The sequence below is a fragment of the Geospiza fortis genome, unplaced genomic scaffold (assembly GCF_000277835.1).
Source record: "Geospiza fortis unplaced genomic scaffold, GeoFor_1.0 scaffold118, whole genome shotgun sequence".
Lineage (NCBI taxonomy): Eukaryota > Metazoa > Chordata > Aves > Passeriformes > Thraupidae > Geospiza > Geospiza fortis.
The window spans coordinates 1,761,144-1,773,261 of NW_005054380.1; the positions used below are offsets into that span (position 1 = coordinate 1,761,144).

At 50.3% G+C, this 12,118-nt stretch overlaps 2 protein-coding genes across 2 annotated transcripts in view; one reads left to right on the forward strand and one right to left on the reverse strand.

Annotated features, from left to right (window-relative positions):
* LOC102042979 (galactose-3-O-sulfotransferase 2-like) overlaps positions 1-245 on the forward strand; it is a 4,255-nt gene extending 4,010 nt beyond the window's left edge. Inside the window, exon 6 of the mRNA XM_005425098.1 lies at positions 131-245. Coding sequence (XP_005425155.1) covers positions 131-245 — 115 coding nt within the window. The remainder of the gene's footprint in view (positions 1-130) is intronic.
* Positions 246-2,281: 2,036 nt separating this feature from the next.
* Positions 2,282-4,883, reverse strand: LOC102034582 (aquaporin-12-like). Its single transcript, XM_005425048.1, has 3 exons — positions 4,277-4,883; positions 3,310-3,426; positions 2,282-2,463 (listed from the first exon to the last, which is right to left on the reverse strand). Exons 1-3 carry the CDS (start codon positions 4,881-4,883, stop codon positions 2,282-2,284), a joined length of 906 nt encoding a protein of 301 aa, XP_005425105.1.
* Between the last annotated feature and the right edge of the window lie 7,235 nt (positions 4,884-12,118).

The window sequence follows — 12,118 nt, forward strand, 5'->3', positions numbered from 1 at the left end:
GCTCGGCCCTGAGGTCGGGGCTGCCCTGCCCGGGCCCTCTGTCCGTGCCCGGCTGGGCACAAGCTCCGGACGGGCTGCAGAGGGGGTCCCAGGGGCTGGACAGGACTTTTCCACAGGAAAATCCCCTCAGACAGCAGCGGGAGCCTCAGGACAGCACCGGCTCCAGCCGCGAGGAGCAGGCCCAGGAGGGCAGCCCAAACCATCAGCCCCGCAGTGGGGTGCGACAGAACAGGGCCAAGCTGTAAATCAGAGCTGTGGGCAAAAGATCCCAAAAGATCCCGGCGGGATTGACTCCCCCAAAAAAATCCCAGTGAGATTTATTCTCTCAAAAAAATCCCAGAAGGATTTACTCTCCAAAAAATCCCAGCGGGATTGACTCTCCCAAAAAGTCCCAAAATGTTTGATTTACAGCGTGGGAATGAGTCTCTCTGTCTGTCCGTGCAGCTGCACCTTGCCCCTGCTCCGTTGATGTTACCATGCTGGAAAAGAGCTTCTTAATTAAAAATAACAGCAGTCACTGTCACTCCTTAAATTCCTCCTAATTACATCGGTCTGCTCAGTAGATGACCTCCCCAAAAGCTCCAGAAGCACATCCCAAACATTTGAATGTGTCCTAATATGTCCTGAAAAGTGGGGGGAAAAAAACAAAAAACAAAGCAAAACAAACAAACAAAAAAACTCCAACCAAATAAAAAAATGTTCTGAAAAAATTGCCCAGGGGGATCTGAGCATCCCAGGGTGTCCCTGGGGCAGGTACAAGGAGTCTCAAAGGTTTCAGCTTCCACCCAAAGGTCTCCTGCTCAGTTTGACCAGGAAAAAAGCCAGACCGTGCTCCCAGTGCCCTTCCTGGTGCAGTGCCAAGCATCCAGCCAGGCACAAGGAGAGGGCAACATTTGGGGATTTTGCTCGATGGCTTTGGGGTGTTCCATGAAGTTTCACCTCTGGGCCACATCCATGTGTATCTGTGTTGGTCCCTTCCCTCGTTCCTCCTGTTGGGATGTGGGGTGGGCTCATGGTGTCACAGGTCTGGGGTTCCTGCAGGTGCCTCCAGAGGGCAATCCCAGAGGAAATCACCTGGGATGGGCAGCCCAGAGGCCAAGCAGCACCCTGGGGATGTCTCCCCATGGACGCAGCAGAGGGGAGGGAGGAGCAGGGCTGGACACTGGGTACCAAACCTGCATCTGACACCTCCACTCCAGGTTTTCAGTGGGTGCCACTTGCTTATTCCCTGTTTGCACCTCAGGAAGTAGGAGCAGGTGATTCCTGTCAGGAGCTCTGATCCAGGGCAGAGATACTGGAACAGCCAGAGCATCACAATGTCCCTGTGCTGTCACCCAGGGTGCAGCTCCCACGGGCTGCCCTGGCCCCAGCACAGCCTGGGGGGATCCCCATTTCCAGGAGGTGTTTCCCCCTTTCCAGAGCAGGCAGCAGGCAGGGCAGAGGTGGTTTGGGCACCTCAGTGACTCCCATTTTCAGGGATGTCTCCCAGGAATGACATCACTCACCCAAATGCCAACCACAGCAATTTTTTGCCCCCACAAACTGAAATTTTATTGTTAGGAATATTTCACCTAGACACAGAGCAGAGCCCAGGGATGCACAGCAGCTGCCTGGGTCTCTTTTTTTTCGTTTTTCTAATTACAGACCCTTTGCACACCATTTCTTGATGCTTTATAGCATCAAAACCCAGGCTAAGCACAGCCCCAGAGGAGCAGGTTCTCCCGTGGCCAGTGAACTCTCTTGCCTTGGAGCATTTTTAATTCCTCTCCAACACTTGCCAGGTTCAGCCTGTGCAATTCAAGGACTTCAGGCCAAGTTTAACTCAAAACCCCACCAATTTTTAACCAGTATCCATTAATCACTCAAAAGATCAAAGCCTGTTTCCTCCCCATCCCAAGTGTCCAAGGCAGTTACTGGCCTGTACTGTGTTTTTAGGGCTGCAAGAGACCCAGTGGGGTTATTGCAGGCACTGCACGATGCAATAACCCCGGGTTGCTCAAGCCTGCCCATGGAACGGTCCCAGCTCTCTGTGAGACTCCTGGCAGAACAAGACAACGGGCAATTTATGCAAAAGTGTTCCCTGTTTTCCTTCTGAGGCAGCAGTGTGGGCTTGAAACATTTCGGGCTCTCCAGGGAGGCTTTCAAAGCAATTCCTAAGGGAGCTCAGGGGCTCGGGCATCCTGCAGAATTCCTTTGTGATGCTTTAAGGACTGAACGAGCTGCAAAATCCTCCACACCGGGAAACCCTTTCCCAAGAAAAGGGCTGCCAGGACCTCTTGGCTCAGGCACGGGGCTCCGAGTTGCTCTTCCCCCCTTTCCTCTTCTTCTGTGGTTTGTCCCCCTCCACCTGCACTGTCACCTTTGCCTTGGGCACCTTGTACTTGCTCTTCTGGCTGTAGAGGAGGTTTTTCTGGAAGAGGCGTGGGATGTTGCCCTGGAACAGCAGGAGGGCAGCGAGCATCCCTGCAATGAGAGCACAGACCCCTTCCGAGCGCTGTGGGGAGAATCTCCACCCTCCCCACAGCTCAGCCGCGGCTTTGGGTCCTTGTCACAACCTTCACCATGACCAAAAGGCAGCTCAGCACCACTGAGAGTCCCCACCGAGAGCTGGGGGACCCTCACTGTGCTGCTTGAAGGACAGTTTACCACTGTGTCGTTAACATAACAAACAATGCTTGTTTTGACCCATAAACCACCCCAGTTTTCTGGCAGAGAATCATTAAGGTTGGAACAGTCCTCTGAGCCCATCAAGCCCAACCATTCCCTCACCGCTGGTCATGACCCCAGTGCCACATCCAGGCTTTTAAATCCCTGCAGGGATGGTGTCTGCACCACTGCCTTCAGCAGGGTGCCAGTGCCTGACCACCCTTCAGGGAAGAAATTTTCTCCATACCCAACCTAAACTTCCCCTGGGGCAACTTGAGGCCGTTTCCTCTTGTCCCACCAGAGTTACTGGGAGCAGAGCCCGACCCCCACCTGGCTCCACCCTCAGCACACATCCAGCTCCCCATGACCGTGCTGGAGCTGGGGACAACCTCAAAGCACAGCTCAGCCTGCCATTGCCCTAAAACACCTTTGCTAAACCTCACCCAGACTTGGGCTTCAGGGAGATTTCTGCCCTTGTACCACACAGAAGTTGGATTTTAAAAAATTCGATAGCAGAGATGACCCCAGAGCCAACGAGGCAGGATGAAAAGTGACACTTGCCACTGGCAACCCCAAGTTCAGCCCTTTGCCAGAACAGTCCACTTTACACTGAGCATTTCTGCCTTGTCCCCATGCCAGCTCCTGCCCCTGGGAAGATCTCACCTGCGAGGGGCCCCAGCCAGTAGACCTGGATGTAGTCCCAGAAGCTGCTCCCCGAGCAGTGGAAGGTGCTGGCTGTGGCCAGGGCAGGGTTGAAGAAGGCCCCCGTGTACGGTCCAGCTGTGTGGGAAGAGAAACGTGGCCAACAGTCCCACTGCAGCCTCTGGAACCCTGACAAAGGGCTGAGACCCCTCCTGCCTGCCTTCTCAGAGTGGGGAAATCCCACCCTTGTGGCCCTGAGCTTTGTGGGAAGCAGGAAAGCCCAGTGCAGGACTGGGGGATCGCAGGAGGGGAGGATCCAGGGAAGGGATCCCAGTCTTGAGCTGCGTCTGTAAGCCAAAATTCACCTACAGCCTGTCACTGTCATATTTTCTGAAAAATCCCCTTGCCCAGGATTCTTCTCCTGGCAAGCTGAGAAACCTCAGAGAGAAATGAAAACAATTCTTATCTCATCTGCTTCTCCTGTGTTGCGCTCATGTGGAATGTGTTTGGAGATTGTTTACCCACAGGTGATTGTTTCATTGGATGCTGCTGTGAGTTGTTTTCACTCTTTGGCCAATTGGGGCCAAGCTGTGTTGAGACTCTGGAAAGAGTCATGAGTTTTCATTATTATCTTTTTAGCCTTCTGTAAGCATCCTTTCTGTATTCTCTAGTATAGTATAGTATAGTATTCTTTAATATAACAGTATAGTATTCTTTAATATAATAAGACCATAAAATAATAAATTAGACTTCTAAGAACATGGAGTCAGATTCATCATTCCTCCCTTCATCTGGGAACCCTGCTAATACAAGAGCAGCCCAGATAGCCCAAAGTGCCAAAATAACAGAAAACAAACACCTTAGTAGTCGTTACCTTGTTAACCCCTACCTCTCCAGTCCTGAAAGATGAAAAACAGGGGGCTGTTCCTCCCCCCAGATGAGGTATTTTTCCAAATGACTGGGGAGAGGAAACGCCAGCGCTGCTCACCTGTGTAGGTCAGGAAGGTGACAGTGGCTGCCAGCGCAGGGACCCGGTACAGGGGGTGACTCTGTCGCAGCTTGAGGAGGATGAGGTGGAACAGGAGGGAGCAGGAGCCCTCCACGAAGGCAGCGTGGGGCAGGGAGGCATGGATGGAGGAGCTGCACTCGGGAGCGATCAGGTTCTGGATGAAGTGCAGCTGTGTGAGCTCCCAGGACCAGTAGAGCCGGGTGAGAGCCCAGCCCGTCCCTGCACCCACACCCTGGGCCAGCAGCTTGGCCCCCGTGGCTGCCAGGCTGCACTCCAGGAGCAGGAACTCCTGCAGGGACACCGTTGGGTTGGCGGATGCTCCATCCAGAGAGGCGCCGTGGACAGCAGAGAGGAGGAAGAGGAGGGTCAGGACCACGTCCAGGCCAAAGCCACCACCCCAGGGGCCGATGTCCATCAGCATCCTCAGCTCCAGGCAGCTCATGCACAGCTGGAATGAGCCAGCAAATTCCCTGGCAAGGCAGCCATGTATCCCCGGGGACAGAAGCCTCTTGGAAAGCCACCTGAGCACCTGGCACAGCCCAAAAACCAGGAAGAAAAAAGCAATGGAGACATTCAATCCATCCATAGTGAAGGCTGTGCTGGGGCAGAGTCTGGGAAGGAGCAGCAGAGGCTCCTGCACCTCCTCTTTATAAAGCCAAGCACAAGCAAACGTGGCACAGCCCAACAGGCCTGGGAAGGGCCACATGTGTGGCCCCCATGGGACAATGCCAGTGCCACAGGGAGCTGCTGGACTCACAGCAGCTGGAGCAGCCACCAGGATGTTTGTCCCAGAAAATCCTGGTGTTATCTCCGCCAGGCACTGAGCCCCCAGACCCAGCATTCACACCTGAGAGGCCACAGCAGCTCCCTAAAGCTGACAGCTCTTCCAGAAGGAACAAAAAACTTCATTTTCTTTCTGCTTGGCTCCAATGCCTGTGGCTGCCCCTGGATCCCTGCAAGTGTCCAAGGCCAGGTTGGACAGGGCTTGGAGCAACCTGGGATAGTGGAAGGTGTCCCTGCCCATGGAAAGGGGTGGAAAGAAATAGGTTTAAGGTCCCTTCCAACCCAAACCATTCTGGGATTCCATGGTAAACAATACATGATGAGTCTTCTGGGTCATTTGCCTGATCTGCAGCAGCAGTGTCACCATTCACCACTCTGAACCCACATTTGCCATCCCTACGGGGCAGGCAGTGCTGCCAGGTAACCCAGCTCCTCCTCTCACTGCCCTGTCACACACACAGAGCCAACAGCTTTGATTTGGGCCATTTTATTTCCCTCCAAGTCATTTATAAAAGAAATTACCATTTATAAAAGAAATTACCAGGCTACCCAGTTTTGAAGCACACTTGGGCAGGGATGAGGCTCTTCATACAGTTCAAGGTGGCTCCAGCAGTGCAGCCCAATCCATGAAAAGCAGGAGCAGATGCCTCAAATGCTTTGGAGCCTCTCCCTCAACAGCCTTTGGCAGCAGAGAAGAAACAGGACATTGTGGGGGTGCTTGTGAAGGCCACAGCTCAGCACCTCCCCCTGCAGCACCCTCCCTCCTCTCATCCCTCCCCACTCCTTTCCAGCCCCCAGTGCCCTCCCTGCAGGGGTTTTGGGAAGGGATCACTGCTCACAGCCCTGGCTCTGGGAACCATGGGAAGTCTGGGCAAGGAGAGGGAGCAGCTGCCAACCACCCATCATCCAAGCCCTCCTCTCCTCCCCCCCAAACCTTTTGGCCAGCCTGCCTCAAAACTTCTCCCAGTTTAACCTTTTTACCCCAATTCACTCTCAAGATGGCAAGACAAGCACCCATCTTTCACCTCAAATGAACAAATAACTTAGCTTGAATAACAGAGGATGAAATATTCTTTAAGAGTCTCACAAATTAGTAATTTTGTCCTCAAGAAAACTGACTTCTGGCAGCAATGAAGTGCTGGTCAAAGCTACTGCAAAACCAACCATAAAATACCTAATATCATAATCCAACTCAATTCTTTCCACCTCCCCTCCCTCCTCCTGTGTTCCTCAGGAGTAGAGAAACCAGCAAAGTTTCCTCTTTAGAAACAAAACATCACAAGGACCCAGCAACACAGCCCGAATCCAGTCTCTGGAAAAGAACCACCAGATCACAGGACACAGACTGGTAAAACTGGGAAAGAAATTCCAACATCTTTTCCTTCCCCCAGAAATGGTTCTTCTCCTTCTTCTCAACCATTGTTAAGAGTTGGGCCTTAGGAAATAAACATTCCAATGTTTAAAAACTATTTCCCACCCATTGCTTGCAATTCTGCCCCTGGCACAGCTGTGGGACATTCAGCCCAGGCTGGATAGAGGAGCTGGGAGCTGTTGATTCCAAGGACAACTATGGGATTAAACAAGGCCAGGGGCTCATTCCCTCATTTGTGTTAGTGCTGACAGCAGACTCCATGCAGGGCTGCTCTTCTAGGAACAAAACTATCTAAAAATTCCAATATTCCCACCAAAACCTCCTTTTCTGTAGCTGATGTAGGAACATCAGTGTCCTTCTAAACCAAAAGTGCTTTCAAGGCTTAAAATGCAGACATTTAAGTGTAGCCACTGGACAGGAACAAGTTGGCACTTCAAGATTTCAGCAAAATAAACACTCCCCAAAAACACTGAACAGTCACAAGCTGAGCAGAGCCACCCTGGCTCCCTCACTCTTTTCACCCTCAAAGAGGCAACAGCTACAAGAAAAAAAGAGTTATAAGATTATTTAAGGGGAGTTTCACGGGGCAGAGGGTGGATTAGAGCTTTCCAGGAGCAGCCACATGTTCTCAGCTGCTGTGACAAGGCAGCAGGAACCTAGGGCAGGTTTCCCTTCATGGTCAGGCAGGAAAAGGGCTCCAAGGGATCCAAGAGTTAACTGTGCTTTGTCAAAGAACTGTGGTCATCCTTGGCTCTAGAAACAAGGAATTCCAGAAGACATCAGTCCTGAGGAAGATCAGCCCTGCACATGTGTGGACACATCTCCCCTGCAGACCATTTCAAGGAGCTGCCCTGAGTCCCATCAGTGTCCCCAGAGCTGATCCACAGTTGTACCAAGCTGGATTCATTGTCCAGAGCCCTCCAGGGAACACCAGGACATGGAGCTTCTGCATTGAGACACATCCATGCCTTGACACAGCCTGTCTGCTCTTCCCTCCTCTGCACTGACTCAACTCAGCTCCAAAGCAGAAGTCTGGGGGCCCTGAAAGAGAATGAGCAACTCCTAACTTCCCACTGGGAAAATCCCATTAGAAAACCCCAACCACTGGTCCTTATGGGCTGTTTTAACACTAAGGTCAACGGAGATTTGAAATCTTGATGGATTTGATGATCCTAAAGGTCTTTTCCAACCTTTCTGATTTGAAGTGATGATGTGCTGGAGGACATTCCCACTGCACACACCAGCTGGGAAAAGCAAGACAAGCTGTGTTGGTGCTGCCCTGCTCCCTCCTAACTGGCTGAAGGTACAGAAGTCACAAAGTCATTGTTCTCACTTGGTGGTATTTCCCTCCCTGAAGGAAAAGAAATCTGTCCTTAGGCTGGATTCAAAGCAGGGCAAACAGCTCTTAGTGAACCTGCTTCCTCCACACATCTGGAGAGCAACAGCCAGAGTCTGGCTGAGCTCAGCAAACTTTCATGTTGCTTTCTCACATGACTGAGGACAGCTGTTTTTATTAAAAATAATCTTGGGGGCAAAATGCAAGTTATATTTAAAAAGGGGAAAAAATGCAGCTGTGCAAATCCCTGGGAGCAGGGATCTATGGACAGCACAGGAGCCACTGGAACTGCACTGAAACCCAACAATGCTCATCAGGCACCACCATGAAAATTATGCTAATGAGGATCCTCACTTTTCACCCACCCTGGTGCAGTCCAGACAGTTGTGCTCAGCTCTGCAGTAACTCACTGCAGCTGAACAGCAGCCCAGAAAGGGAGAAATTGCTGCCCCCAAATTTACTGCCTTCAAGAACTGTGTTTTAAATACCCAATCTTGAATAAGCTGATCTCAAAAAATGGGGCTGCTCTTGGGTTTAGTATCAGGCAAGTCCAAGTCTCAGGTTCAGTGCAAGGGATGAGCAAGTTCACACAAGACTTAGGAGGATTTACCAAGAACTTGCAACTTTCAGCCATGCAAGCCACAGGCAGCCAAAGCCCTGCTCTCCTTTAAGTATCAAAATTCCAACAGTCCTGAGTTCCACTAAGCACCTTCTCCTCCTGTCCACTTTTCCCCCAGATATTAAATGTCAAATCTCTTAAATGCAGTGTTAAAGAACACCAGTTTAAATGCACAAAGAGCGGATCATATAGAAAGACAAAGATACTACAACAAATTGGTAACCCTGAAGAGACAGGCTCTGAGCAAACCAACATTCTCATGTGTGGGTGAAGCAGCTGCTGGAGATGAGTGGCTTCTTCATTTCCCTTTGTCAGTGTAGCAGCAAAGCTTGTACAACATGCAAGAAAGGGGAAGAGCCCATTTCCCAGTAACACACAGGGAATACAGGACATGCCAAGTCCTCGCCATTCACAACTGAGGCAGGAACTTCATCCGGAGCCAACTGACCCGGCCCCAACCCCAAAGCAAATCCCTCCTTGTCCTTGGCTGGACTGGCAGGCCAACATCCCACAGCCTTTTTGTAGGTCCAGTGGAAAACAGAAGTGGCTCTCTGCAGCCTTGGAGGCCCAGAGGCACCATGGATCTCATCCCAAGTCCTCGAAGAGCTGTCGGCACCCGGTGCCCTCACTCCCGTGGTCCAACACCGATCAGCGGCGACGGAGCAAACCCAAATCTTCCCAGCAGCCAGCAGGACAGCTCAATTCCCATGGATCCTGTGCCATAACAAGCAGGACAGTGGATGGTGCCCATGGTGCAACAAAGCAGAGCTCTTGGGAGCAGCTCCTGAATCGCCATCACACCTCCAGAGGTCACTGGGCCCATCGGTCGCACCCCAGCACTGGCCAAGGAGGGGGAAGATGCAGCTGGGATGGGCCAGGCTGGTGTTTGCCCTGCTCCCTTCACATGGGTCTCTTCCACAGTGGGTGAAAAGGGTGTTTTGGAGCTGCTCTCCTCCCATCAGCCATCCAGGAAAGCTTGTGGGGATCCCAAGGCTGGTACTGATGCTGATGAGTAATAAAACTTTAAACAAACAGGCTGGTATAGCATAAAATTATATCCACCACCATTAAAGCACTCATAAGAAGCTTAATTACAAATACATTCTATAAATCTCAGTAAAACACTGACACATGAACCCTTTCAGATACTCTTGTTCATCATCTGTTCATCAGGTGTTCATCATCTGTTCAGATCATGCTTCCAAAATCTTGTTATCAAAGGCATAAACTCATGACAGGGAAAAGGGGGGAAAAAACCCCAAAGGTTTTTTAAAAGTTTATTTCTAGCCCTGAAAGAACAGTTATTAAACAAAGTCAACAAATACAGTAGTTAATATTGCAGTAACAATTAAATAACATAATGGGATTAAATTACACAAAAGGCAACATTAACATCTGAAGACAGTTAAAAAAATAAAAAGAAAGCTTGCACCTACTTCCATTCCCATCAACAGCATAAGGAACAGAGGGAAAAACAGACCAGAGAGATTTATTGACTCAATTCCAGCTGGAGAGACCCTTAATCACATTTTTGCTCCCTCCCCAGCCCCTCTGACAAGGGGACCCATCTGCTGTAGCCCAAACTTTGCACCTCCCTGCACAGAGAGCCAGGGGGGAAGGCTCCAATTAATCTCATTAACACCTAAGACAGGGCAAAGTGCTCGTTCCCATGGTTATTTTTACTAAGAACTCTGGTTTGTTCTATGATAACAACATCCCAGGAATCTCACACTCCCTGCACACTTGCACCTCAGCCACAAGCTGCCCAAGTGACACTTCACAGGGATCGTGTGCACATCTGATCCCCACTCAGGATCTTGGGTGGGCACCCAAGAGGGATGCACAGGAATCCCCACATTTGGATGCAATTCATCCCTTCCCATCATTTCCTCCAGCTCTGGCTGGTCCCCACCTGCCCCAGTGCCACGGCAGAGCTGTCAGCCCTGCACCCACCCAAGGACTCTGCTCTGCTCCCAGCAGGGAAAACCCACACCTTGGAGCTTCTCACCTTGCAGACACCCTCAGAAAAGTGATGCCTGACCCTCCAGACACAAAAGCACAGCACAAAAACCTTCTCCTGGCTCTCCTCTCCTGCCAGCCCCACCTCTGATCCCCATGGAAACCTCACCACAGAACAGCTGCTGTGTGGGGCCAGGGAGATGCTGGCACTTCCCAGCCTTGGAGCTGAACATTATCCCAGGTCACACACACACAATTTGGGAACTTGGGACTGGGCCAAGTTTTGTGCATTAGGATGGCTGAATCTTCAGAAATTGTCTCCTAAATTGGACAAATTTTGCAACATATGTTTTAAACCGTTCTCATTCACCAGTAAAAATGAACTAATAAGTTAAAATTACTTATGATTTCTTGTTTACTATTTAAAAAAGCTAAATTTATCTAGATTGTGCCATTAAAAAAAAAAAGATGAAAGAAAGAAAAGCTCCCATTTTAACTCTGGCACAAGGAGTTTCACCAAGTCCATTGCCAGCAATGGACAAAGAGGGAACCACTGGTACAACAGGTTTTTTCCTCAGCCAAGCCTCCTCACTGCTCCATTTGACCAGGGAGCCAGGACACACTCAAAACAGGATGATTACAGTGCCCATGGCTCATAATAAACTTTTTTCCAGGCAAATGCACTTGGATTACCTTACCTGGCATGAGACACTTCCTTGAATTTCAAATTTAAAGCCATAACTGTTCTCACACTTACAGCAAGAGGGATTTATCCCTGTGAGGAACAGTTAAGGTAATTAAACCAACACAGATTTTAATTGCCACACAGGAGCAGAACACAAGCTGAACCTGCCCAACCAGGCACCCTGCTGGCCCCACAGGACCCCCAGAAGCTGTGAGACCCCAGCCCTGCTCCTTTCCACCATCTGCCCCCCAAACTGCCTCTGCCATCCTGCCCAGCCACTCTCACCTGGGAGTTTGTTTTGTAATATCTTGGCTACCAGTCCCCAGAATGTCATTCTCTCTACAGAGATACTGAAATTCTCAGAAAATGATTTCTATCCCCTGCCAGCAATGCTTGGAAAAGTGTGCAAAAATTTTTATTCAGGGTCCTCTGTCCATACCCAACCGTAGCTCTGTCTGTCCCAGGCCCTGCCCCACTGGGAATGCAATAAAATCCCACTAAAGTCATAGTTATTCTTTCACAGACTCATTTGGCACATTGGTACTACTTGGCTCTTCCTTAAACACTTGGGGAGGTTGAAATGCATAGACTGTAGCATTAGAAGGGGCACAGGCTCTGCTAAACTCAACCCTGGCAACACCCCAAGAACTCAACTGCTCAGGCTGTCGCTGTCCTTCAGAAGGAGGCACTTTTTGTTGTGTTGAAGGGTTGGCTGCAGCCATCCTGGCTAGCACAGACTCCTCAGGGACAAGATCAGAGTGACACCAGCCAGTCCAACAGGCCCCACGATGGTCTGACAGCACTGCTTCCCCTCTGCTTCATCTCACAACTTTGGCATCTCCAGGTGTTCATCATCATCTGTTCAGATCATGCTTCCAAAATCCTGTATCGTCAGTGTCCTCAGATCTGGTTATTTGTTCTTCTGGTTTCATTAGTACAAATGGAGCACATACAAAACTGGAAAAAAATAGCTCTAATACTTTAAACTCTGACAACTCCATAGGTTGATGCATTATTTGCTTGGCGGGGGGAGGAGGGGGGAAATTACAACATATACAAAAATGTAT